The sequence below is a fragment of the Typopeltis vanoorti genome, chromosome 17 (genome assembly GCF_054136105.1).
Source record: "Typopeltis vanoorti isolate ZY-2024b chromosome 17, IOZ_Tvanoo_1.0, whole genome shotgun sequence".
NCBI lineage: Eukaryota > Metazoa > Arthropoda > Arachnida > Uropygi > Thelyphonidae > Typopeltis > Typopeltis vanoorti.
The window spans coordinates 31,933,899-31,958,513 of NC_143565.1; the positions used below are offsets into that span (position 1 = coordinate 31,933,899).

At 35.1% G+C, this 24,615-nt stretch overlaps 1 protein-coding gene across 1 annotated transcript in view; it reads left to right on the plus strand.

The window, feature by feature from the left end:
• Positions 1-24,615, plus strand: part of Dgkepsilon (diacylglycerol kinase epsilon) — a 153,615-nt gene that overhangs the window by 17,289 nt on the left and 111,711 nt on the right. The window contains exon 4 of the mRNA XM_090406725.1: positions 14,057-14,409. Within this exon, the coding sequence (XP_090262851.1) occupies positions 14,057-14,409 (353 nt within the window). The remainder of the gene's footprint in view (positions 1-14,056; positions 14,410-24,615) is intronic.

Sequence of the window (24,615 nt, forward strand, 5' to 3'; positions counted from 1 at the left end):
CTGGTTTGCTTTTCATCATCATCAAATTCCTGCCATGTACCCTCAAGGGGTGTACAGGATATGATAGTACTACATGAAAAAAATTACATCATTACTAACTTCCTATCTACAATTTTCCCCCAAATCAGTCTGTTACTTGTCAAGACTCCAACATTATCAGATCTTATATTTCTATCATCTAAGGCACTTTGTACCGTATCAATCCACCTATATCTTGGTCTTCCTATGGGTTGTTTTCCTGCCAACCTGGCAGAGAACACTTGTTTTGCTAATCTTTCTTTGCCCATTCTGTTTAAGTGACCATACCACCAGAGATTAGCTCTGCTAATGCATTCCTGGATGTTGACAATGTCAAGTTCTTTGCTAATATCCTCATTTTTAATATGATATTGCCATTGAAGCCATCTGTTCACGCCTATAATCTTTCTCAGAACTCTCATATCTGCGGTCTCTAGTCTTTGGTCAAGTGTTTTACTTCTGACCCAGCTCTCAGATCCATAAGTTAAAACTGGTTTGAACACTGTCTTGTATATGGCTAATTTAGTGTTCCGACTAATTTCTCTCTTATTCCATATGAATTTATTCAATTGAATTCCCACCATACCAGCTTTGCTAATTCTGTTGTCTATTTCTATATTTAATTTACCATCTTCACTAAAAATCTCATACCACCATACTTCAGCATTTCTGGTTGAATATCATCTACTCCTGCTGCCTTTCCACATTTCAAGCCTCATCATCATCATCAAATTCCTGCCATGTACCCACAAGGGGTGTACAGGATATGATAGTACCACATGAAAAAATTATATCATTACTAACTTCCTATCTACAATTTTCCTCCAAATCAGTCTGTTACTTGTCAAGACTTCAACGTTATCAGATCTTATATTTCTATTGTCTAAGGCACTTTGTACTTATCAATCCACCTATATCTTGTGGTCTTCCTCTGAGTCGTTTTCCTGCCAGCCTGGCAGAGAACTCTTGTTTTGTTAATCTTTCCTCGCCCATTCTGTTTAAGTGACCATACCACCTGAGATTAGCTCTGCTAACGCATTCCTGGTTGCTGACAATGTCCATTCTTTCCTAATCTCCTAGTTTTTAATATGATATTGCCACTGATGCCATCTGTTCACGCCCCTAATCTTTCTCAGGACTCTCATATCTGCGATCTCTAGTCTTTGGTCAAGTGTTTTACTTCTGACCCAGCTCTCAGATCCATAAGTTAAAACTGGTTTGAACACTGTCTTGTATAGTGTTCTGACTGATTTCTCTCTTATTCCATATGAATTTATTCAATTGACTTCCCACCATACCAGCTTTGCTGATTCTGTTGTCTATTTCTATATTTAATTTACCATCTTCACTAAAAATCGTGCCTAAGTAGCTGAAATGTTTTACTTGTTCCACTGGTTCTCCATTTACAACACAGTTGACATTTTCAATGATTCTGCTTATTTTCATTGTCTTTGTCTTTTTATTGCTGACCTTCATACCATATCTATTACAACAGCTATTCAATTTAGTCAGAGAATCTTGCAGACTTGTAGCGGATTTATTTAGAAGTATAACATCATCCGCATAAAGCAAAGAGCTGACATTAATATCTCCAATTTTGATATCATGTTTAATACCACTTTCCTTCATAATGTGATCCATATAGATAATGAATAACAGAGGGGATAATGTACATCCTTGTCTCACACCAGATTTTACATTAAACTATCTTCTTGTACTTTCTTCAATTCTAACTGCTGACTTACAACTCAAATAAAGACTAAGTATTGCTTGATATAATGCCCCATTGACACCATATAACTGTAGCATATTGAATAGCTTTTCTCTTGGGACCTTGTCATATGCCTTTTCCAAATCGACAAAACTTAAATACAGATCTCTGTTATATTCCCATGCTTTCTCGACTATTTGTTGTAAAGTGAAGATCTGATCCTAACAGCCTCTATTTGGCCTGAATCCAGCTTGTTCTTCACCAATCTTTTCTTCCACAATTCTTCTCAACCGTTTCTCAAGTATACTTGCATAGATCTTGCCAGGAACACTCAGTAGGGAAATACCTCTGTAATTCTCACATTCAGTTTTATTTCCCTTTTTATATGTGGGTACTATGAGAGCTCTACTCCAATCATCGGGAATTCGTCCCTCTGTCCAGGCTTTCTGAACTATGCAGTGCAGCCACTGTAAGACTCTTATACCACCATACGTCATCATTTCTGGTCGATTATCATCTACTCCTGCTACCTTTCCACATTTCAAGCCTTTGATGGCTTTTTATGGATATGTATTCCTGACTGCATGCCTGGTCAGTGTTTTTTACCACTGTGCTGTTATCACTGCTTGTTTCATTTAGCAGTTTTTCAAAGTAATTACTCCATACTTCAAGGATATCTTTTACTCCTGTTTTCATGTCACCTTTATCATCTCTAACTCCTTTTACAGCACTCTTTCCTCCATTCTTAAGCTTCTTCAACCAACCTCCAGAATATTTTGCAACCTTCCTGAGATTTATTTTCTATATTCTTGCCAAAGTCCTCCCATGACTTTTGTTTAGCTAGTTTTACACACTTTTTAGTTTCTTACATTTGTCTCTGTATTCTGTAAGAGTAAAAGCTAACTTATTTGCCAGGAACTTTTGATATGCTTTCTTCTTTTCCTTCATTGCCTCTTTAACTTTCTGTGTCCACCATGGAGTTTTGATTTTTTTATCCTTGCAGACAACCTTACCACATGCCTCTCTGGCCGAATCAATCAATGTTTTCTTCAGAGTTTGCCACTGAATCTCCAAGGTTTGATTCCTGTTCTCAAACTCTTTCATTTTTTCTTCAATAATTTTTGTGTATTTTAGTCTACAGTTCACATCTGAGAGCTGCTCAACTTTTATTCGCTTTTAAACTTTCTTACATGTTATTCTTTTCAATATGAAATTCAGTTTTATTCTGCTCAAGACTAAATAGTGATCGCTTCCGATTTGAAATCCTCTGTACACTCTGGTGTCCTGCACCAGGGAGAAAACATCACTATCAACAATAACATAGTCAATGAGACGTTTCTTATTCCTTGCCTCTTCTCTCCATGTGAATTTGTGCACATTTTTATGTTGGAACATGTTGGTAATAACCAGTCCATGTCCTGAGCAGAAACCCAACAGATATTTGCCATTATTATTAGCTTTGCTCTTTTCTCGAAATTTTCCCAAAATATTTTTGTATGTCTCACAATTATTTCCTACTCTATTTAGATCCCCAACAAGGACCAACTTTTCCTTTTTCATTGTGTCAGTTGCTTTCTCTAAAGCATCAAAAAATTTCTCCACTTCTACCTTAGTAGAACCTTCTGTGGGGCCATAGGCACAAATAAGTCTTATTTTCCAGTTCCCCATTCTCATATTTACCCACATTACTCTACTTGAGACTGACTGCCATTCAAGAAGATTAGCCTCGTATTTTGTGTTGAATACTATGGCTAATCCTTCTTTTCCTTGATTGTTTTCCTGAATATAACATTTTGTATTTATTGCTCAGAATGATCTCACCAGTTTTTGTCTTTTTTGTTTCAGTCACCCCTATTATGTCGATCTGGTACTTATCTAATTCCTCAGCTAGCTCCATTTCTTTGCCATTGAGGGTTTTTATGTTGATAGTACCGATCTTTAACTCTGGTGATGTTGAGTTGGGGTTTGTTTTTAGATTTGTTCCAGTATCTGACTTTTCGCTGTTCGCCCTGGTTCCCTGGCGAAAACAACTCGGGCCTTGTTTAACCGGGTGACGCCCCAGCCGGTATGAAATTTTGTCATGTCGTGCCATCATTGTTTATTTTGATGGTTTGCTTTTGAGGAATGAAAAACCCAAGTTTCTGCGAGGAAAAACCTCTACCTTCATTTGAGACCAGCTAACTTGCCTTAGTTGAAAAGGCCTGATAAAGGTTCCTCATGTTATAGATGTGAATTGAACCCAGGTCTTTCTGGCCACAGAGCTTTATACTGACTTAACTACAGAATCTCCAAGTGTTGCTTCATTTAGGTTGATCTATTCATTTTGTTTGGGTTGTTGAAGTTGATCCACTTTACATTGTGGGTAACATTTTGTATCATGAAACATTTAGTCCTAAGGATTATAGAACAGCTGTTTACCTAAGCTGGTGAAGTGACTTTGTGTGATATACTTGTAACTTCTACTTAGTTGAGCCTCAGTTTATGAATGCTGTTGGCTGGATTGGCTTCATTGACTTGATGCAGTGTATGAAGGGATTGATTGAAATTGGCCATCCAGAATATGGGTTTTCAGGAGCCTTGAACTTCTCAGCATCCAGTTCCAGTTGTAACTTTGGATTCCATCCTGGAAATATGTCTACAAATGAATTCATAATATAGATTTGGCTGGGATGGAGATTTATAGCCTTCCCACTTATGTTGCTAATAATATTAGGATCAATGTGGCCAACATCTGAACTCAAGGAAAACCTCCTAACAGAGCATTTAAGGCATTAGTAGAATTTTTAAATATCACAAAAAATAATAGTTATGCCATGAAATCTGATTACATACATAAGTTAACCATCCTGCTAAAGGAGGTCCACCTACTGTGTACTAGACTATAATCCAACTAACACTCGGATAAAAACTGTTCACAGGTTTGTCAAAAAAATGTCGCAAATTATAAATATATAATTCTTAGCTCATCTTATGATATAGGGACTGCATAAAATCCACAAACAAAATGTACCATTGTTGCAGTAATTAATGGTATTGATTCACCCATCCAAAAAATCAGTCAGACACCTAACCAAGTTTTCTCTCAGAATACTGGCAACACTTCTTATATAAAGAATTATGTCCATTTTAATTTCAGTGGAGAAACCCTCAGCAGTATATTGACATAACACACAGAGGAGATAGCCATTAGACTCTGATATCTCTCCTTCCCATTCCAGCCAACTTCTTTATGGTAACATCTGAAGAGAAAGTTTTAAACTCCACTCTCACATATAGACTGTTTGGCTTGTTATGTAGCATGTGGTCCTTGCTTGGCTATCTGGTTCTGATAAACACCACCTTTAGAAGACATTTGAAGAGCTATCATAGGATCCTGTTTACTTTAGAAAGAGAAAACATCAACTCTTTCTAGATACCCTGGATACATATAGATCTGTATCCTTGGTGCTCAGTGGCTGTGGAAGGTCTACACAGATATCCACCAACCTCCTGAACTGTATGGCATTTTAAAAACTTTGGTTAACAGGACAAAATTGTTTTCTTCTGATAATAATGCCTTCGCCACTGAACAAACGAAACACATACACAGTGCCTTCTTAGTCAGTTGCTACAACCCAACTGCATTAAAAGAAATCATCATCCTCTCCAGTAGTAGGAAGACCAGTCAAGAGATGACTTGAGATTTTAAGAGATATAATCTGAAGTCATCTCTTGACTGGTCTTCCTTGACTCAAGGGATGTATCAAGGAACTTGAAGTATCTTGATCCTGTCCATTCTACTTACATGCTATAGCCATTTTTTTTTTGTCTATATTGTTGGATATACTATATTATAAATATCATATTTAGTTTATTCATTGTATCCTGTTCATCTAGTCCAGTAACATATATCCTGCAGTTCTCATAAATTTCATTTCAACTGATGTAAAGTTTCATCTTGTTTTCTGATGGTCCAAACTTTAATTCTGATATGCCTATGTACTTTTGTTAGATTAAAAACTTAGTTAAATACTCAATAATTCTATTTTCAACAAATGTTTCACTTCAAGTTATTTCTTTTTCTTGAAAGGCCATAATAGAGGTTATTGTAGTTGATGTTTTGCTATTAAAATTTTCAACAATTAGGTTTAAATGGTGCACAGAATATTGCAATTCGTCATTGGCCATGAGTACCTTAACTGCATATAACAGTGTGTCGAGATGGCTATCACCTCATAATGTAATATTTTCATGAATTGTTGTCTTTAGTGTCTGACAATGGTTGATAATATTAAAGAGAAATGGTTATAAAGTGCATCCTTGTCAGATGCCATGATTTATTGGTTTCCACTTCAATATTTCATTTTCCAATTTGACTAGTATTAGGTTATATCTATAAAGATTGTGTATTTCTACTATTTGGTTTGGGGTTTCATTATCAGCAGGTGTTTCTAAAAGTTGATTTCTTTTCACACAGTCAAAAACTTTCCTATAATTTATAAATGCTAACATGTGTTGATTTATGGAATTATTTGGACTTTTCAGTATAATAATTTCAAAGAAATTATTGCTCAGGATCAGTCCTTGTGGAATCCATTTTGTTCCTCACCTATCTTATCACTGTAATGTCTCTCTCGTTTGTTTTTTATAATTTTTGTATAATAAGTTCTTGCATTAGATACATTAATGTTATTTATAACTAAAATCTTTTACAGATTTTTTATTGAGTACATGAACTCGATTCTTTAAACATTTTTTATATATCGGATTTATTTGTTTGAAAGAATTATAGTTGAATTTTTTAACACTGAACTCTGTAAATTCTTCAGCAAAAGCTTTGTTCTTATCTAATTAGTGTAAAAAAAACCTTCTCCACATGATTTTTTGTTTTTGTTTTTGAAGTTATTTAATCATTCAGTTACGCTACAAAAATGTATTCTGCATTCAATCTTATCTTCAGTTGATATGGTTGATAAATGCTTCTTGAAAGCATTTTCTTTATTTTCTGTAATCCTAGAATAACCTCAATCCACTGTCTGACCTCTTTTATGATGTCATCTCTTCTTTTTTTGTGTAAGCTTTCACATGCTGCCTCTTTTTAATAACACGAATATTTAACCATTCTTTGATCAGTCCATCGATATGTGTCTTCTGTTAAACTTTTAATTTAGTGAAGTTTTTAAGAGACTGATGTTGAAACAATCCTTTTCGTCTAATACTTTTCATTATTCTCAACCATCGTGGAGGAAATGAAATTGGTGAGACTAATAGGAAGTGATCAGTTCAAAGCTTCTGGAAACCCTTGTGTCAAGAACAAATTTTACTAATTATTATTTACTGTTATGTAGTCTCATTATCCTGTGTCCTCCATAAATATACTTGCCATCCAAGTATATTTATGACAATATTTGTATGGGAAAAATGTTTGTAACTTTAAAATTATTATAAACTACATAATCATTTAGCCTTCTTCATTTTTATTAACTGTTTGCTTGCCTGATGGCTAATTAATTTTACTATTGCCATTTCTAGCATTTAAATCTCCCATCATCATCACCACTAGATAGTCTGACTTATTTACTTTGTTCATTATTTTTAAATTATTATCTCCATAATAAATTAAATTAAATCTCCCATCATCATCACCACTAGATAATCTGACTTATTTACTTTGTTCATTATTTTTTGCGGGAGGGAGTAAAAGCTTTTTACTTTCTTCACCTTTCACTGGTGCATATACTCCAATAACAGTTAGATACCCTTGTTGTAATTTAATCTTGATTTGTATTATTCTTCCATTTTAATAAATATAATTAACTACTAATAAACACAAAACTTATTCTTATAATAAGACCATCTGTTTAATACAACTATGTACAAGACATATGTAGTTAATGTAATTAACTACATTATTTTCTAACATTCTGTGCAACTGCTTTTACTCTCTTCTTACTGCATACACTACTGTAAACCTGTATATAATTATTAATTAGGTTTGAGACAACTTTTTCCTGGTTTCAGACATTACTGCAATTTTTATGTTTTTTTTATTTTTTATGTTTCTTTTTTATTTAAGTGTTCATCTAGTTCATCTTTGTGGCCTATGCATTTGGACATTCCAGGTACCAATGTTCATTATATATTCTTATGTTTCCATTTTAGATTAATTTGGAGGAAAATTGTTGATTGGAAGTTAGTAATGGTGTAACTTTTTCATGCAATACTATCATAATTATCCTATACACCTCCTGAGGGTACATATCAGGAATTTGATGTTTCCATTTCATCTCCCTATTCATAACTTTTTTAAATCCAGTTGTTTTATTTCTTTTGAGACTTGAAAGCAATCTAAATGTCCTACCAATCGGTTTTTAGCCAAGAAGTATTAAGTGCTATCTTACAGCCTCCAGACTAGCAAAGAAAAAAAAAAATTTCCATATATACATGGCACTGCTGAAAAGGTTCAAAAACTGAAAAATATTACCTTCAAATCACTTATAATAAATTTAGTTTAATCCTTTATCTAAGTGTGAGCAAACAAAGTTTGCGCCTGAAAATATCTTCAGGACTGAGGTAAGGTAGTACAACACCGGGAAACTCGCAGCAAAGGTGGATCAAGCTCTCAACTCCTTGTCTCAGTATCTCCCATAATGCACAGCACACCTCCTTGCAGACATGTATACTGCTATGCGTTAAGGGGAGGGGAGGCACTACCCATACTGGTTTCGACCTTTATAGGTCTCGTCAGTGGGAGCCAGGCCCAGAGTGGAGATACTAAGGCAGAAGCAATAGGAGAGGTGCTACCTTACCTCAGTCCTGAAGATATTTTCAGGCGCAAACTTTGTTTGCTCACACTTGGATAAAGGATTAAACTAAATTTAATCTAAACTAAAGGATTAAATCTAAAATTAAAGTGAAAAATAAACTTTCAACTTCTTCAAATCACTTAAAAAGTGACAAGGAATTCCATTTTTTTATGTGGTATGAAAGTGGTCTTCTGCAATCCTTTGATTTGCCTCTATCTGCCAAGTTCCCTGTAGCTTTAATTTATTTTATTATTTACTAAAATAGAGAGCCAAAAGGGTTCACTTTGGCGATGCAAAATTTATAAAAATCAAGTGGATATTAGATCCAGCATTATTTCAAAGCCGAATGTAGAAACTATAAAAGTTTCGTAAAAGTAAGTTGACCAGAGAGCTTACAGGAATACGCCCGCAGGCATTTACGAGTTGCCCTAGCATAGACCATCTTAGAAAACATGTGCTGCCCAGGCATGCATATATTCGCTTTCTGATTTGGTCCGTTTTTAAGTTTCACTGGCCTGACAGCTGTTTCGAACTGATTGGTTCATCTTCAGAGACCAGGCAGAAACCATGTATTATTATTTTTTATTTATTATTATATATTATATTTTATTATGGCTACTTGTGACTTGCTGACTATTGTTTGGATAGTCTGCTACAGAAACTGCTGGGGAAAAAAGGCCACCTTGCTTCACAGAAGCAAATATGACTCCTCCTTGAATCTGCATCTGCCTTGAAAAACTATCCTAATCAATAAATTTGGATGCTCTCTGGAAAATGCTCATCCTCAAACCATTAGCTCATTGGAATTGGAAAAATTGTTTGAAAATATGTGAACCTATCTATCAAGAAATACTCTTAACACAAACTAAGTCTGTTTCTGTTTATCTTTGCACTCAGACACATGTATTAAGTCTTACATGCTGGTTTAAGCTTAGGTTTAATGGAATGAAAACGACATAATGAAATAACTAATCACAACTTTAATTCCAACATTTTGTCTGGGATACAATATAAACATTGTAATAACACACACAAAAGCACACAAGTCCAACATCTTCCACTTGTTTGTGTGCTTTTATGTATTACAATTTTTCTATTGTATCTCAGATGATTTTTCTGTGACAGAGATGGAATATTTGAAATATTAAACCTTTATTATTATAAAATATTATATTATACAATATTTTTTCATTTTTTTTATGAGCACTCAGACACCATTGTATATCTCATTTCTTTAATTTATTATTATTAACACCAGACATCCATGGAGTCAAAAGACTAATTGCAGGGAATGATAACCTGTGTCTAAGGAAGGGACATGCAGGATATGACTATTTACTAGGACTCTATGAAGGGCATAATTTTGACAAGGAAATTGATCTTAATTCCAAGGCGTTTCATGGAATGCAAGATGCTGTACTTCTATCAGAAGATGTAGTTGGACCAAATTAGTGTCTCTCTTTTACTATTTGTGATGAGAAGCAGATGTTGAGTGCTAATGCACTCAACATCTTCTTCTCACTGCTTACAGAAGAGTCATGTTACAGAGGATGTGATAGGCTGTATCTAAGGAAGGGACATACAGGATATGACTACTTAATTTATTATTATGCCATATTTAAACAACAGTTATTTTTCTAGTCATTGGCGCAGGTAGCTGACAAAGAAAATGGAAAATGTAAGAAAATGGAAAAAGTGCTGTTTAGAACTCCTTGTTGGAGTTCTAAACAGCAGAGTAAGAAACTAATCCCACCAGGCATATAGAAACATTTTGGGAAAGTTTAGAGAAAAGATCAAGACTAATAATAATAGTATCTGGTGGATTTCTGCTCAGGATACAGACTAGTCATTACTAACACCATGTTCCAACATAAAGATGTGCTGGTTCAGGATATAAGAGTATACAAAGAATTTGAAGCAGGATAAAAATGAATACCACATTGAAAGAACAGTATGTAAGAAAGTTTTAAAAAGAATTAAAGTTGAGCAGCTTTAAAAGGTAAACTGTAGACTCAATTATACAAACCTTGGAGTCTCAATGACAAACTCTGAAAACGACATCTGCAAGCTTGCTGAACAATGCAAATTTGATCCCAGGAAAATTGTCAGGGGTCGCTGCTTTGGGCAACACATGAAGTGATGGAATGAATATCCGTGCATAGTCAAAGTGATATGCCAATAAGCAGATCAGTGTTCACATGAATAACGTCAGAAGGCACCTCCACCATGTTGCGTATGAAATGAGCCCAGCCAGATCTCACCTATGTGCAGTGGGAACAAAGTAGATGATTACAGCAACAACTAGAAGAAAAATGACAATATGGAGATGATTTATGGGCATTCAATTATAAAAAAGGAATACTAATGTGAAACTGGTAGCTGCACAACTTCTATGCATCACTGCATAAGGATTGTGCATGATCATTGCCACACTCTTTGACAGCAAACCTCACAGAACCTTCCTAATACACTACACAAATATGTGCCCTCAGTTCCAACCTCAACAATGTCCATTTTCATCTCTAATCTAAAAAACCTCATGTACTTTTCTTAACAGAAACCTAAATTTCTACTCCTCCCCAGCACTACTCATATCAGCTTTCCCAGTTACACACTCTTTGACTCCTTTCACGTCAAAGGTGGGGTTTGTGCATATGTTCACTCCAATATAGCATGTCAAAGAGTACCTAACCTGGAATCTTCTGATTTGGCTGAAAATCATTCTGTCCCTTTCTGTTAAATTTATTTGCTCTTCTAATGTTAACAACCATTCTGAACTTTTCATTTTCATTTCCATATAAATCAATATTCTTCGATCCAAATTCCCTAATAGTAAAGTCATTTTCCTTGGAGGCTTCAATGTTCACAACACCAGGTGACTCTTCTATTCCAACTACATATATATCAATTAGGTAGAGAAGCTCTGAGAAGACATTGCTATCACTTTACACAAATAGCACAGATGCCCACCAGAATACCAGACAACCTCAACTGCTCCTCTGAATCGACCTACTCCTCATTAGTGACTCATCCAAGTACACTGTGAATGTGGTCTGCCCTCTAGGCAGTTCGGACCACAATCTTGTGCTAATCTCCTCTCCTGTGAAACAACACAAACACAATTACTCACAACCATACATCATATGGAATTACAAGAAAGCCAAGTGGAATGATCTACACAGCTACTACGCCACATCTCCTTGGCATAAAATACATGACAAAATGTTGAATAAATTCTATATGGACTAATGACTACAGAAAAACATCGCACTTATCTCTTTATACAAGGATATCCTCTTTGTCTTCTGTTTCTAACTCTTCTATCTTCTGTTCCATCTCCATATATTGAAGACACAGAAGCTTCAGAGTTTTTCTCCTGCTGTGTTCCTCTCCTTCCTTCGGAATCATGAGCTGAAGGCTTGGCAACATGCGATAATTTTTTTTTCACTTCCATGCATGCTCAGAAATACATTAAAGCAACTTCTATTCCAGTCCACCATTATGTGCTACCATCACTGTTTGCAACTCCTGTGTTTGAAACAACGAATCCCACAGTGTGAATACAGTGGTAACTTTGGCTTTCTCTCATCATTGACAACGTAAATGTTTCTTGATACAAACAGCACCAATATTTCAACATTTGACAGTTCATACAAAATTATAATATGTCAGACAACTAATTTAAATAAATTTGTTTTATATCTAAGCAAGACTTCAGTAGTCACAAATAAAAATAACATTTCAAAATGTCTTGCTCATGACATATAAAAGGAACATACCTTTAATTAACAACTATAACAATAATGTATTATTAATTTCTCATTTAATTTTAATTTGTGGGATATCTAAATTTGAACATAGATATCCTACACCTCAAACTACTGTCCTATTTCTCTTACTTCAGCTCTTAACAAAGTAATTGAAAGAGCTGTCGACACCTTCTATGCTACCTTGAAAACTTTCAACTATTAAATGACTACCATTATGGATTTTCTGTCACTGTCAATCAACAATTGATCTACTCACTTATATCACCCATATCTGAACAAATACCATGGAAAAGTTTGGTGAGTCTTGAGTGGTTGTCCTTGATATCTTTAAGGTTTTTGACCGAGTCTGGCACTAATGCTGGTTAAGTAAACTCCAATCTTTTGGTTCCCCTCCCCCCCCCCAAAAAACAAAAAAACTTGATGCCTGTTTTGAATGATGATGGATAGTTTTCCTATCTTATAAATACAAGTATACAACCAATGCAATAACCCCACAAGGTTATCTTTTCTCACCCGCCTTATTTCTTCTATATATATAAATCATCTACTTCAGCAGACTATCAATAGCTTTGCTGACAGCAGCACACTACATTCCTCCTTTTCATTTGACAAATCTGGCAATGCACAAATCACCATAATCTCTAGAGCCTTAATCACTACTGCCTTAAATACAGATCTCCAAAACATTCATAAATGAGCCTATTAAAACACAGCTCTGCCTTATTTTCCATATATTTGCTACAAAACCCATGTCTTTTTTTTTGGCAGCTTTTACTTAATGATGGCACTTATCCATTTAAAATCCATCTGATTTATCCTTCTGGCTTTGAGCATGCAGTCCCATACTGCATAAATGAAATCTTCCTTGACTGCCACTGTACTGCTGACATCTTTCCCTTGCAGTTTCTGATGCTCATGGTACAGTTCAGTAAGTTTGTCATAATCACCTGCTCTGTCATTCTTTATACCTTCTTAACTGCCACTAGAATAATCCATCGCTGCAGCACCTCACGTGTCATCAGTCTTATCAGTATTTTTAGGTTTTAAATTTTAAAATGTTTTAAAATGAATTCTTTATATTAAAATTAATAAATGAGCCTCTATAGCTCAGTCAGTTATGACAATGGTGTTTGGTTGGAAGGATCTGGGTTTGAATCCCATCTAGGATGCAAAGAACCATTATCATACTTTTCAGCTGAAAGTGAGTTAACTAGCCTCATATGCTGATAGCTGGGTTTTTACAAGTCAGGCAAGCTGGCTAGATGAACACATGCAACTGACAGCCATAACATGCTATGCAGATAAAATTAACCATCATATCAGAACATTGATTAGGTTTCAAAGAATTCGAGTTACTTTGCTATGACAGGCCATTAAGCCTAACATGACAGGGAAAATGGAAAATTAATAATGAAGTTTAGCATTATGATTGTTTTATAATCTTCTTTCCCTTAATATATTGGACCAAAGGGCTGTCATGGGCAAGTAACTTATATAAATCTTTCTCCCCCCCCCCCCCACACACAGTGTTTTACTACTCTAAATTGATTAAACTTGGCTTATATAAATGGCATTTTTACTATAATAAATTGGTTAATCCTACAAGATAATCTCCTATTTCTGCAAGTCTTACCAACCAAACAGCATAATTGCTATTGATAAGCTACAGTAAATTAACTCATTTAGTTTATTTCTTTTAAAATAATTATACTTTTTTTATGCATTGTTAGTTTTAACCTTTCTGCAGCACTGAAATTACACATCTCTTTTAGGAAATCTGTCTTCTGGAAATGTATGTGATGTATGTGAAGCAGATTGTGGAATGGAGGCAGCACTTTCAGATTTTCATTGTTGTTGGTGTCAGCGTACAGTACATACCAATTGCCTCCCCAAAATGGCAGAAGTGTGTGATCTTGGACGATTCAAGTCATTCATTGTTCCGCCCTTCTGCATTCGCTTAAAGTTAGTTGGCTTGAAAGGTAGGCGTCACTTAGTTGTTGGTGAAGTTAGACCACCTCCATATAGACCATGGTGTCCTTTAATTGTCATAGCAAATCGTAAAAGTGGCAATAATGAAGGTGACCTAATTCTCAGAGCTTTTAGAGCAATTCTTAATCCTGCGCAGGTTAGTTTATGTGCTTTATTAATTTTTTCTGGTTTTATAGCATATTTTTATTCATTTTTGAACATCATTAGTTCAAAAACAATGTGTTTCTGTAAGTAAATTTTATACAGATGAAATTCTGTTTTTCAGGAAATGTGAGTACACTTTAACAATAGAAGTTGTTTGCAGCATCTTGATAAATCAGCTACTGCAATATCAAAGATTTCAATAGTTGATTTATCAAGAAGTTTGACATTTCAGATCTTGATAAAATTTGACACTTCAAATATTATCAACACTGAAACATTTTGTTATAATCAGCATTTGCTATAGTGAATTTCTTCTAGCATAGTATGCACCTATGAGGACCAGTGAAACATTTTGTTATGGTAGGTAGTTTGCTATACTAAATTTCTTTTAGCATAGCATATACCTATTGGACTTGGTTAGGAATTTTCAGTATTTTGTTATACATGCTGTAGTAAACTGGGACCTGAGATGTAATACATTATAACACAAGGTTTATTATAGAGAATTTAAGGTAAAAATACTATCTCTCCCCCCCCCACACACACACACTCCATTCCCATGAAACAAAAGATCCAGAGGAAACAAAGCAAAGGAATTTGCCAGAAATAGAACAAAAGAAATGTGACAAATAACACAAAAGATTGTGAAAAACATAACAAAATTAAAAGCGATAGAACAAAGGAAATTGCCAGAGGCAGAACAGAAGAAATCATGGTAAACAATACATATTGCAAGAAATGAAACAAACAAAATTTCTAAAGAGAAACAGTTGGGAGAAATAAAAGAAATCATGGGAAATAGCTCAAGAAATTGTGATAAAGAAAAACAACAAATTACACGATAACCACAGTAATTAACTTTAACGAAGGTAAACATATTTTGTACTGAACACAACAGTACATCATAAGTATGTAGAAACAAGCAAATCAAAGAACAGGAATATGAGGTACATACAACAATCAATTTACCAATTAAAAACAGCTGCTGCAAGCTAGAAATTAATATTAATAAATAATATTAAAACTATTTTTGATGTTTACATAAAATGAGAATCTCAAACTTTTGGGAGCGTGAGACAATCTTTCTCATTCAGGTTAGACTGATGTAAAAGGGTTTCACAATTTTCTTTGAAAAGCTGTTCATATTTAAAACTGCTTCTATTGAGAAGACGAGCCTCATCCCACCAGATGCTGTGTTTAGTGTCAGTGCTATGCTGTGCTAGAACTGACTTTTGAGGTTTCACATATTCAATGTAATATTAAGGTTCATTAATTCTTTTTTCCACAGAATGATCTGTTTACCAAAGTATGTCAAATTACATTCACAAGAATATAACAAAGATCTGTATTTAAGTTTTGTTGATCTAGAAAAGGCATATGACAAGGTGCCAAGAGAGAAGCTATTCAATATGCTACAGTTATATGGTGTCAATGGGGCATTATATCAAGCAATACTTAGTCTTTATTTGAGTTGGAAGTCAGCAATTAGAATTGAAGGAAGTACTGGAAGATGGTTTAAAGTGAAATCTGGTGTGAGACGAGGATGTACATTATCCCCTCTGTTATTCATTATCTATATGGATCACATTATGAAGGAAAGTGGTATTAAACATGATATCAGAATTGAAGATGTTAATGTCAGCTCTTTGCTTTATGCAGATGATGTTATACTTCTAAATAAATCTGCTACAAGTCTGCAAGAATCTCTGACTAAATTGAATAACTGTTGTAATAGATATGGTATGAAGGTCAGCAATAAAAAGTCAAAGACAACGAAAATAGGCAAAATCATTGAAAATGTCAACTGTGTTGTGAATAGAGAACCTATGGAACAAGTAAAACATTTCAGCTATTTAGGCAAGATTTTTAGTGAAGAGGTAAATTAAATATGGAAATAGACAGCAGAATCAACAATGAAGCGCTGATATGGTAGGAAGTCAATTGAATAAATTCATATGGAATAAGAGAGAAATTAGTCGGAATGCTAAGTTAGATGTATACAAGACAGTGTTGAAACCAGTTTTAACTTATGGATCTAAGAGCTGGATTAGAAGTAAAACACTTGACCAAAGACTAGAGACCACAGATATGAGTCCTGAGAAAGATTAGAGGCATGAACAGATGGCATCAGTGGCAATATCATATTAAAAACTAGGATATTAGGAAAGAACTGGACATTGTCAGCATCCAGGAATGCGTTAGCAGAGCTAATCTCAGGTGGTATGGTCATTTAAACAGAATGGGTGAGGAAAGATTAGCAAAACAAGTGTTCTCTGCCAGGTTGGCAGGAAAACGACCTAGAGAAAGACCAAGATATAGGTGGATTGATATGGTACAAAGTGCCTTAGACGATAGAAATATATGATCTGATAATGTTGGGGTCTTGACAAGTAACAGACTAATTTGGAGGAAAATTGTAGATAGGAAGTTAGTAATGATGTAAATTTTTCATGTAGTACTATCATATCCTGTACATCCCTCGAGGGTACATGTCAGGAATTTGATGATGATGATAGTGTTACATGGTGATCAGCATTCATTTTAGAATTATGGACTTTACAACCATGTTATAAATAACTATATTAATTTCCTGACATTGCGACCTTGATATTAGGATCATCATCTGGAGTAAACACAAATATACAAGGACAAGCTAAGTTGCATTTCACAGAGTATGCTAAAGAAACAATGATTTGATCAATGGTTATTCTACTGGCATGACCTCTAGTGAAAATATAATATAATATATTATATTATATATATATATATATATATATATATATATATTAAAAAAATAAATAAAAATATAAATAAAATTAATTATTTAGGAACTACATCGAAGCTATATTCTATTTAAGATGGCATCATAGAAACATTCTTTCATATAGATAGTTTTCTTATAGTAACAATGATGTCCGAATTTAACATGACCATAGTTATATTAGATTTAAAATTCTGGATTATCTACAGTCCTGTTTATAATTAACTCTAAGGGGCAAAAGGTTCCATGGGTAGAATATGTGCCTTCCACATGCTTGGGATTTTTAGAACATCATTATTGTTAAGATTAGGGTGGTTGATAAGAATCTCACAAGCTTCCTTAAATTTACGTTCATACCATGTTTTGGTGTGATGTAAACAACTGGTGCTTTTCCAATCAATTCTATGTAAAGTGTTCAGGGCATGATCAGAAAGGCCAGTTTTCACCATGGTTATTATATTTAATGTGTCGTTTATGTTCCTTTTGTCTGGCAGGAATTGTGCATCCTGTTTCCCCTATATATGGTAGATTACAGGTGCAATAAATACGGTATATTCCAGGGTGGTCCAGCGGAGGAGAGTGGATCTTTGGATGAGTTGAGTAAGCTTTTTAATTTTGCAGGAGGTTTAAACAGAAATACAACCTTAAAGTGACTTTAAGGTTGTATTTCTGTAGTATTCTGTTCATTTTATCTGATGTCCCTTTAATGTAAGCAATGGTTATAGTTTTATTGTAGTCTAGTTTATCTTTTTTTTTTTTAGTGAATTTTTGTAGAGAATTTTGTTGATAGTGTTTTGGCTGTAACCATTTTTTAGGAAAGTATTGCTGATAACTTTAAATTAAACTTTAAGTGCTTGTTCATTGGAGCAAATCTTCAAAGCCTTGCTTTTTAGAGTAATAATGACACCTAATTTTTGTGTTGTTGGTGGTAGTAGTTTATGTGTATATATTGGCCAGTATGTGTCGGTTTCTGGTAAACAATGAAGGAAAGACTGCCAGAAGGAAGACCTGTGATAAGTGTATCTAGAAACGGAAGTGTGTTCTGCTTTTCAGTTTCAATCGTGAACTGTTTGTGTTGTTTATTTAGGTGGCTGACGAAAGTGTCTAATGTCTGGTGGCCATGGGGCCAGATAGCGAAAACATTGTCAACATATCTAAGCCATACTTTGGGTTTTAAGGAAGAGGAATCTACAGCATGTTGCTCAAAATATTCCATATAAAAGTTAGCAATAGAGGGGGATAATGGCGAGCCCATGGCTGTGCCTTATTTTTACATTCACAAGAAATTATCTGGTAATCACCAGCTAAAGATAGAGGTGACAGCGTGTCTTTTGTAGACGGTAACAGATGAGAAATTTTATTGATAGGAAAATATGTGGGAATAAGGTGATATTTCTTCAAAATTTTACCAATAGTTCAGAGATACTAGAAATATAAGGGATTGGAACATAGGAGTCAGTTATCTGCAGGATTTGATGAGGGATGTAACATTTTAATTCCATTAAATGTTTTGATAATGAGAAATTCTTGTTATAAGCTTGAGGGAGAGAAGCACACATTGTGCTCTGGTAATTTCTTTTATTTATCATGTCTTTAAAGGTACTGTGGCATAAAAGTTACAAGAACATAACAAAATCATTGGTGGAAATTGTACATGGAAGAGAGAACACAGAGGGATAGCAAGAAATATTCATAAAGCACACAAAATGACAACATGAACATAAAAAGATGAAAACAGTATTGGAAGACAAAGGAAAGACCTAGAATAGTATGAAATTATCATCATCATCAAATTCCTGCAATGTACACTCAAGGGGTGTACAGGATATGATAGTACTACATGAAAAAAATTACATCATTACTAACTTCTACATTACTATCATTACTATCTACAATTTTCCTCCAAATCAGTCTTTTACTTGTCAAGTCTCCAACATTATCAGATCTTATATTTCTACATCTAAGGCACTTTGTACTGTATCAATTCACCTATATCTTGGTCTTCCTCTGGGTCATTTTGCTGCAAACCTGGCAGAGAACACTTGTTTTGCTAATCTTTCTTTGCCCATTCTATTTAAGTGACCATACCACCTGAGATTATCTCTGCTAATGCATTCCTGGATGCTGACAATATCAAGTTCTTTCCTAATATCCTCATTTTTAATATGATATTGCCATTGATGCCATCTGTTCACACCTCTAATCTTTCTCAGAACTCTCATATCTGCAGTCTCTAGTCTTTAGTCAAGTGTTTTACTTCTGACCCAGCTCTCAGATCCATAAGTTAAAATTGGTTTGAACACTGTCTTGTATACAGCTAATTTAGTATTCTGACTAATTTCTCTCTTATTCCATATGAATTTATTCAATTGAATTCCCACCATACCAGCTTTGCTGATTCTGTTGTCTATTTCTTTATTTAATTTACCATCCTCACTAAAAATCGTGCCTAAGTAGCTGAAATGTTTTACTTGTTCCACAGGTTCTCCATTCACAACACAGTTGACATTTTCAATGATTCTGCCTATTTTCATTGTCTTTGTCTTTTGAATGCTGACCTTCATACCATATCTATTACAACAGTTATTCAATTTAGTCAGAGAATCTTGCAGAATTGTAGTGGCTTTATTTAGAAGTATAACATCATCTGCATAAAGCAAAGAGCTGACATTAACATCTCCAATTTTGATATCATGTTTAATACCACTTTCCTATATAATGTGTTCCATATAGATAATGAATAACAGAGGGGATAATGTACATCCTTGTCTCACACCAGATTTAACATTAAACCATCTTCTTGTACTTCCTTCAATTGTAACTGCTGACTTACAACTCAAATAAAGACTAAGTATTGCTTGATATAATGCCCCATCGACACCATATAACTATAGCATATTGAATAATTGTGTCTTGGCACCTTGTCATATGCCTTTTCCAAATCGACAAAACTTAAATACAGATCTTTGTTATATTCCCATGATTTCTCCACTATTTGTCGTAAAGTGAAGATCTGATCCTGACAGCCTCTATTTGGCCTGAATCCAGCTTGTTCTTCACCAAGCTTTTGTTCCACAATTCTTCTCAACCGTTTCTCAAGTATACTTGCATAGATCTTGCCAGGAACAGTCAGTAGGGAAATACCTCTGTAATTCTCACATTCAGTTTTATTTCCCTTTTTATATATGGGTACTATGAGAGCTCTACTCCAATCATCGGGAATTCGTCCCTTTGTCCAGGCTTTCTGAACTATGCAGTGCAGCCACTGTAAGACTCTCATACCACCATACTTCAGCATTTCTGGTTGAATATCATCTACTCCTGCTGCCTTTCCACATTTCAAGCCTCATCATCATCATCAAATTCCTGCCATGTACCCACAAGGGGTGTACAGGATATGATAGTACCACATGAAAAAATTATATCATTACTAACTTCCTATCTACAATTTTCCTCCAAATCAGTCTGTTACTTGTCAAGACTTCAACGTTATCAGATCTTATATTTCTATTGTCTAAGGCACTTTGTACTTATCAATCCACCTATATCTTGTGGTCTTCCTCTGAGTCGTTTTCCTGCCAGCCTGGCAGAGAACTCTTGTTTTGTTAATCTTTCCTCGCCCATTCTGTTTAAGTGACCATACCACCTGAGATTAGCTCTGCTAACGCATTCCTGGTTGCTGACAATGTCCATTCTTTCCTAATCTCCTAGTTTTTAATATGATATTGCCACTGATGCCATCTGTTCACGCCTCTAATCTTTCTCAGGACTCTCATATCTGCGATCTCTAGTCTTTGGTCAAGTGTTTTACTTCTGACCCAGCTCTCAGATCCATAAGTTAAAACTGGTTTGAACACTGTCTTGTATAGTGTTCTGACTGATTTCTCTCTTATTCCATATGAATTTATTCAATTGACTTCCCACCATACCAGCTTTGCTGATTCTGTTGTCTATTTCTATATTTAATTTACCATCTTCACTAAAAATCGTGCCTAAGTAGCTGAAATGTTTTACTTGTTCCACTGGTTCTCCATTTACAACACAGTTGACATTTTCAATGATTCTGCTTATTTTCATTGTCTTTGTCTTTTTATTGCTGACCTTCATACCATATCTATTACAACAGCTATTCAATTTAGTCAGAGAATCTTGCAGACTTTTAGCGGATTTATTTAGAAGTATAACATCATCCGCATAAAGCAAAGAGCTGACATTAACATCTCCAATTTTGATATCATGTTTAATACCACTTTCCTTCATAATGTGATCCATATAGATAATGAATAACAGAGGGGATAATGTACATCCTTGTCTGACACCAGATTTAACATTAAACCATCTTCCTGTACTTCCTTCAATTCTAACTGCTGACTTACAATTCAAATAAAAACAAAGTATTGCTTGATATAATGCCCCATTGACACCATATAACTGTAGCGTATCGAATAGCTTCTCTCTTGGCACCTTGTCATATGCCTTTTCCAAATCGACAAAACTTAAATACAGATCTTTGTTATATTCCCATGCTTTCTCGACTATTTGTCGTAAAGTGAAGATCTGATCCTGACAGCCTCTGTTTGGCCTGAATCCAGCTTGTTCTTCACCAAGCTTTTGTTCCACAATTCTTCTCAACCGTTTCTCAAGCATACTTGCATAGATCTTGCCAGGAACACTCAGTAGGGAAATACCTGTAATTCTCACATTCAGTTTTATTTCCCTTTTTATATATGGGTACTATGAGAGCTCTACTCCAATCATCAGGAATTCGTCCCTCTGTTCAGGCTTTCTGAACTATGCAGTGCAGCCACTGTAAGACTCTTCTACCACCATACTTCAGCATTTCTGGTCGAATATCATCTACTCCAGCTGCCTTTCCACATTTCAAGCCTTTGATGGCTTTTTCTACTTCAAGTATGGATATGTATTCCTGACTGCATGCCTGGTCAGTGTTTTTTATCACTGTGCTATCATCACTGCTTGTTTCATTTAGCAGTTTTTCAAAGTAATTACTCCATACTTCAAGAATATCTTTTTCTCCTGTTTTCATGTCACCTTTATCATCTCTAACTCCTTTTACAGCATTCTTTTCTCCATTCCTAAGCTTCTTCAACAACCTCCAGAATATTTTGCCACCTTCTTGATATTTATTTTCTATATTCTTGCAAAAGTCCTCCCATGACTTTTGTTTAGCTAGTTTTACACAGTGTTTAGCATTCTTGCATTTGTCTCTATATTCTCTAAGAGCACAAGCTGACTTATTTGACAGGAACTTTTGATATGATTTCTTCTTTTCCTTCACTGCCTCTTTAACTTTCTGTATCCACCATGGAGTTTTGATTTTTTTATCCTTGCAGACAACCTTACCACATGCCTCTCTGGCCGAATCAATCAATGTTTTCTTCAGAGTTTGCCACTGAATCTCCAAGGTTTGATTCCTGTTCTCAAACTCTTTCATTTTTTCTTCAATAATCTTTGTGTATTTTAGTCTACAGTTCACATCTGAGAGCTGCTCAACTTTTATTCGCTTTAAAACTTTCTTACATGTTATTCTTTTCAATATGAAATTCAATTTTATCCTGCTCAAGACTAAATAGTGATCGCTTCCGATTTCAAATCCTCTGTACACTCTGGTGTCCTGCACCAGGGAGAAAACATCACTATCAACAATAACATAGTCAATGAGACTTTTCTTATTCCTAGCCTCTTCTCTCCATGTGAATTTGTGCACATTTTTATGTTGGAACATGGTGTTAGTAATAACCAGTGCATGTACTGAGCAGAAATCCAACAGATATTTGCCATTATTATTAGCTTTGCTCTTTTCTCCAAATTTTCCCAAAATATTTTTGTATGTCTGACAATCATTTCCTACTCTACTATTTAGATCCCCAACAAGGACCAACTTTTCCTTTTTCATTGTGTCAGTTGCTTTTTCTCAAGCCTCAAAAAATTTCTCCACTTCTACCTTAGTAGAACCTTCTGTGGAATCATAGGCACAAATAAGTCTCATTGTCCAGTTCCCCATTCTCATATTTGCCACATTAATCTACTTGAGACTGCATGCCATTCAAGAAGATTAGCCTCATATTTTGTGTTGAATACTATGGTTACTCCTTCTTTTCCTTGATTTTCATTGCCTGAATATAACATTTTGTATTTATTGCTCAGAATGATCTCACCAGTTTTTGTCTTTTTTGTTTCAGTCACCCCTATTATGTCGATCTGGTATTTATCTAATTCCTCAGCTAGCTCCATTTCTTTGCCATTCAGGCTTCTTACGTTGATAGTACCGATCTTTAACTCTGGTTATGTTGAGTTGGGGTTTGTGTTCAGATTTGTTTCAGTAGCTGACTTTTTGATGTTCGTCCTGGTTCCCTGGCGAAAACAACGGGGGGGCCCTGTTTAAACGGGCGACGCCCCAACCGGCATTTCAAGCCTTTGATGGCTTTTTCTACTTCAAGTATGGATATGTATTCCTGACTGCATGCCTGGTCAGTGTTTTTTACCACTGTGCTGTCATCACTGCTTGTTTCATTTAGCAGTTTTCCAAAGTAATTACGCCATACTTCAAGGATATCTTTTTCTCCTGTTTTCATGTTCACCTTTATCATCTCTAACTCCTTTTACAGCACTCTTTCCTCCATTCCTAAGCTTCTTCAACCAACCTCCAGAATATTTTGCAACCTTCCTGAGATTTATTTTCTATATTCTTGCCAAAGTCCTCCTATGAGTTTTGTTTAGCTAGTTTTACTCAGTGTTTAGCTTTCTTACATTTGTCTCTATATTCTCTAAGAGCACAAGCTGACTTATTTGCCAGGAACTTTTGATATGCTTTCCTCTTTTCCTTCACTGCCTCTTTAACTTCCTGTGTCTACCATCCTTGCAGACAACTTCACCACATGCCTCTCTAGCTGAAATCAATCAGGGCTTTCTTCAAGGCTTGCCACTGAATCTCCAAGGTTTGATTCCTGTTCTCAAACTCTTTCATTTTTTCTTCAATAATCTTTGTGTATTTTAGTCTACAGTTCACATCTGAGAGCTGCTCAACTTTTATTCGCTTTAAAACTTTCTTACATGTTATTCTTTTCAATATGAAATTCAATTTTATCCTGCTCAAGACTAAATAGTGATCTCTTCCGATTTCAAATCCTCTGTACACTCTGGTGTCCTGCACCAGGGAGAAAACATCACTATCAACAATAACATTGTCAATGAGACTTTTCTTATTCCTTGCCTCTTCTCTCCATGTGAATTTGTGAACATTTTTATGTTGGAACATGTTGGTAATAACCAGTCCATGTCCTGAGCAGAAATCCAACAGATATTTGCCATTATTATTAGCTTAGCTATGGAGCCTGTGTAGCTCAGTGGATGTGGCGTTTGCACACCACCGCGCTTGGCCGCACGAAGGAAGTCTTGGTTTCGAGTCTAGTCGGC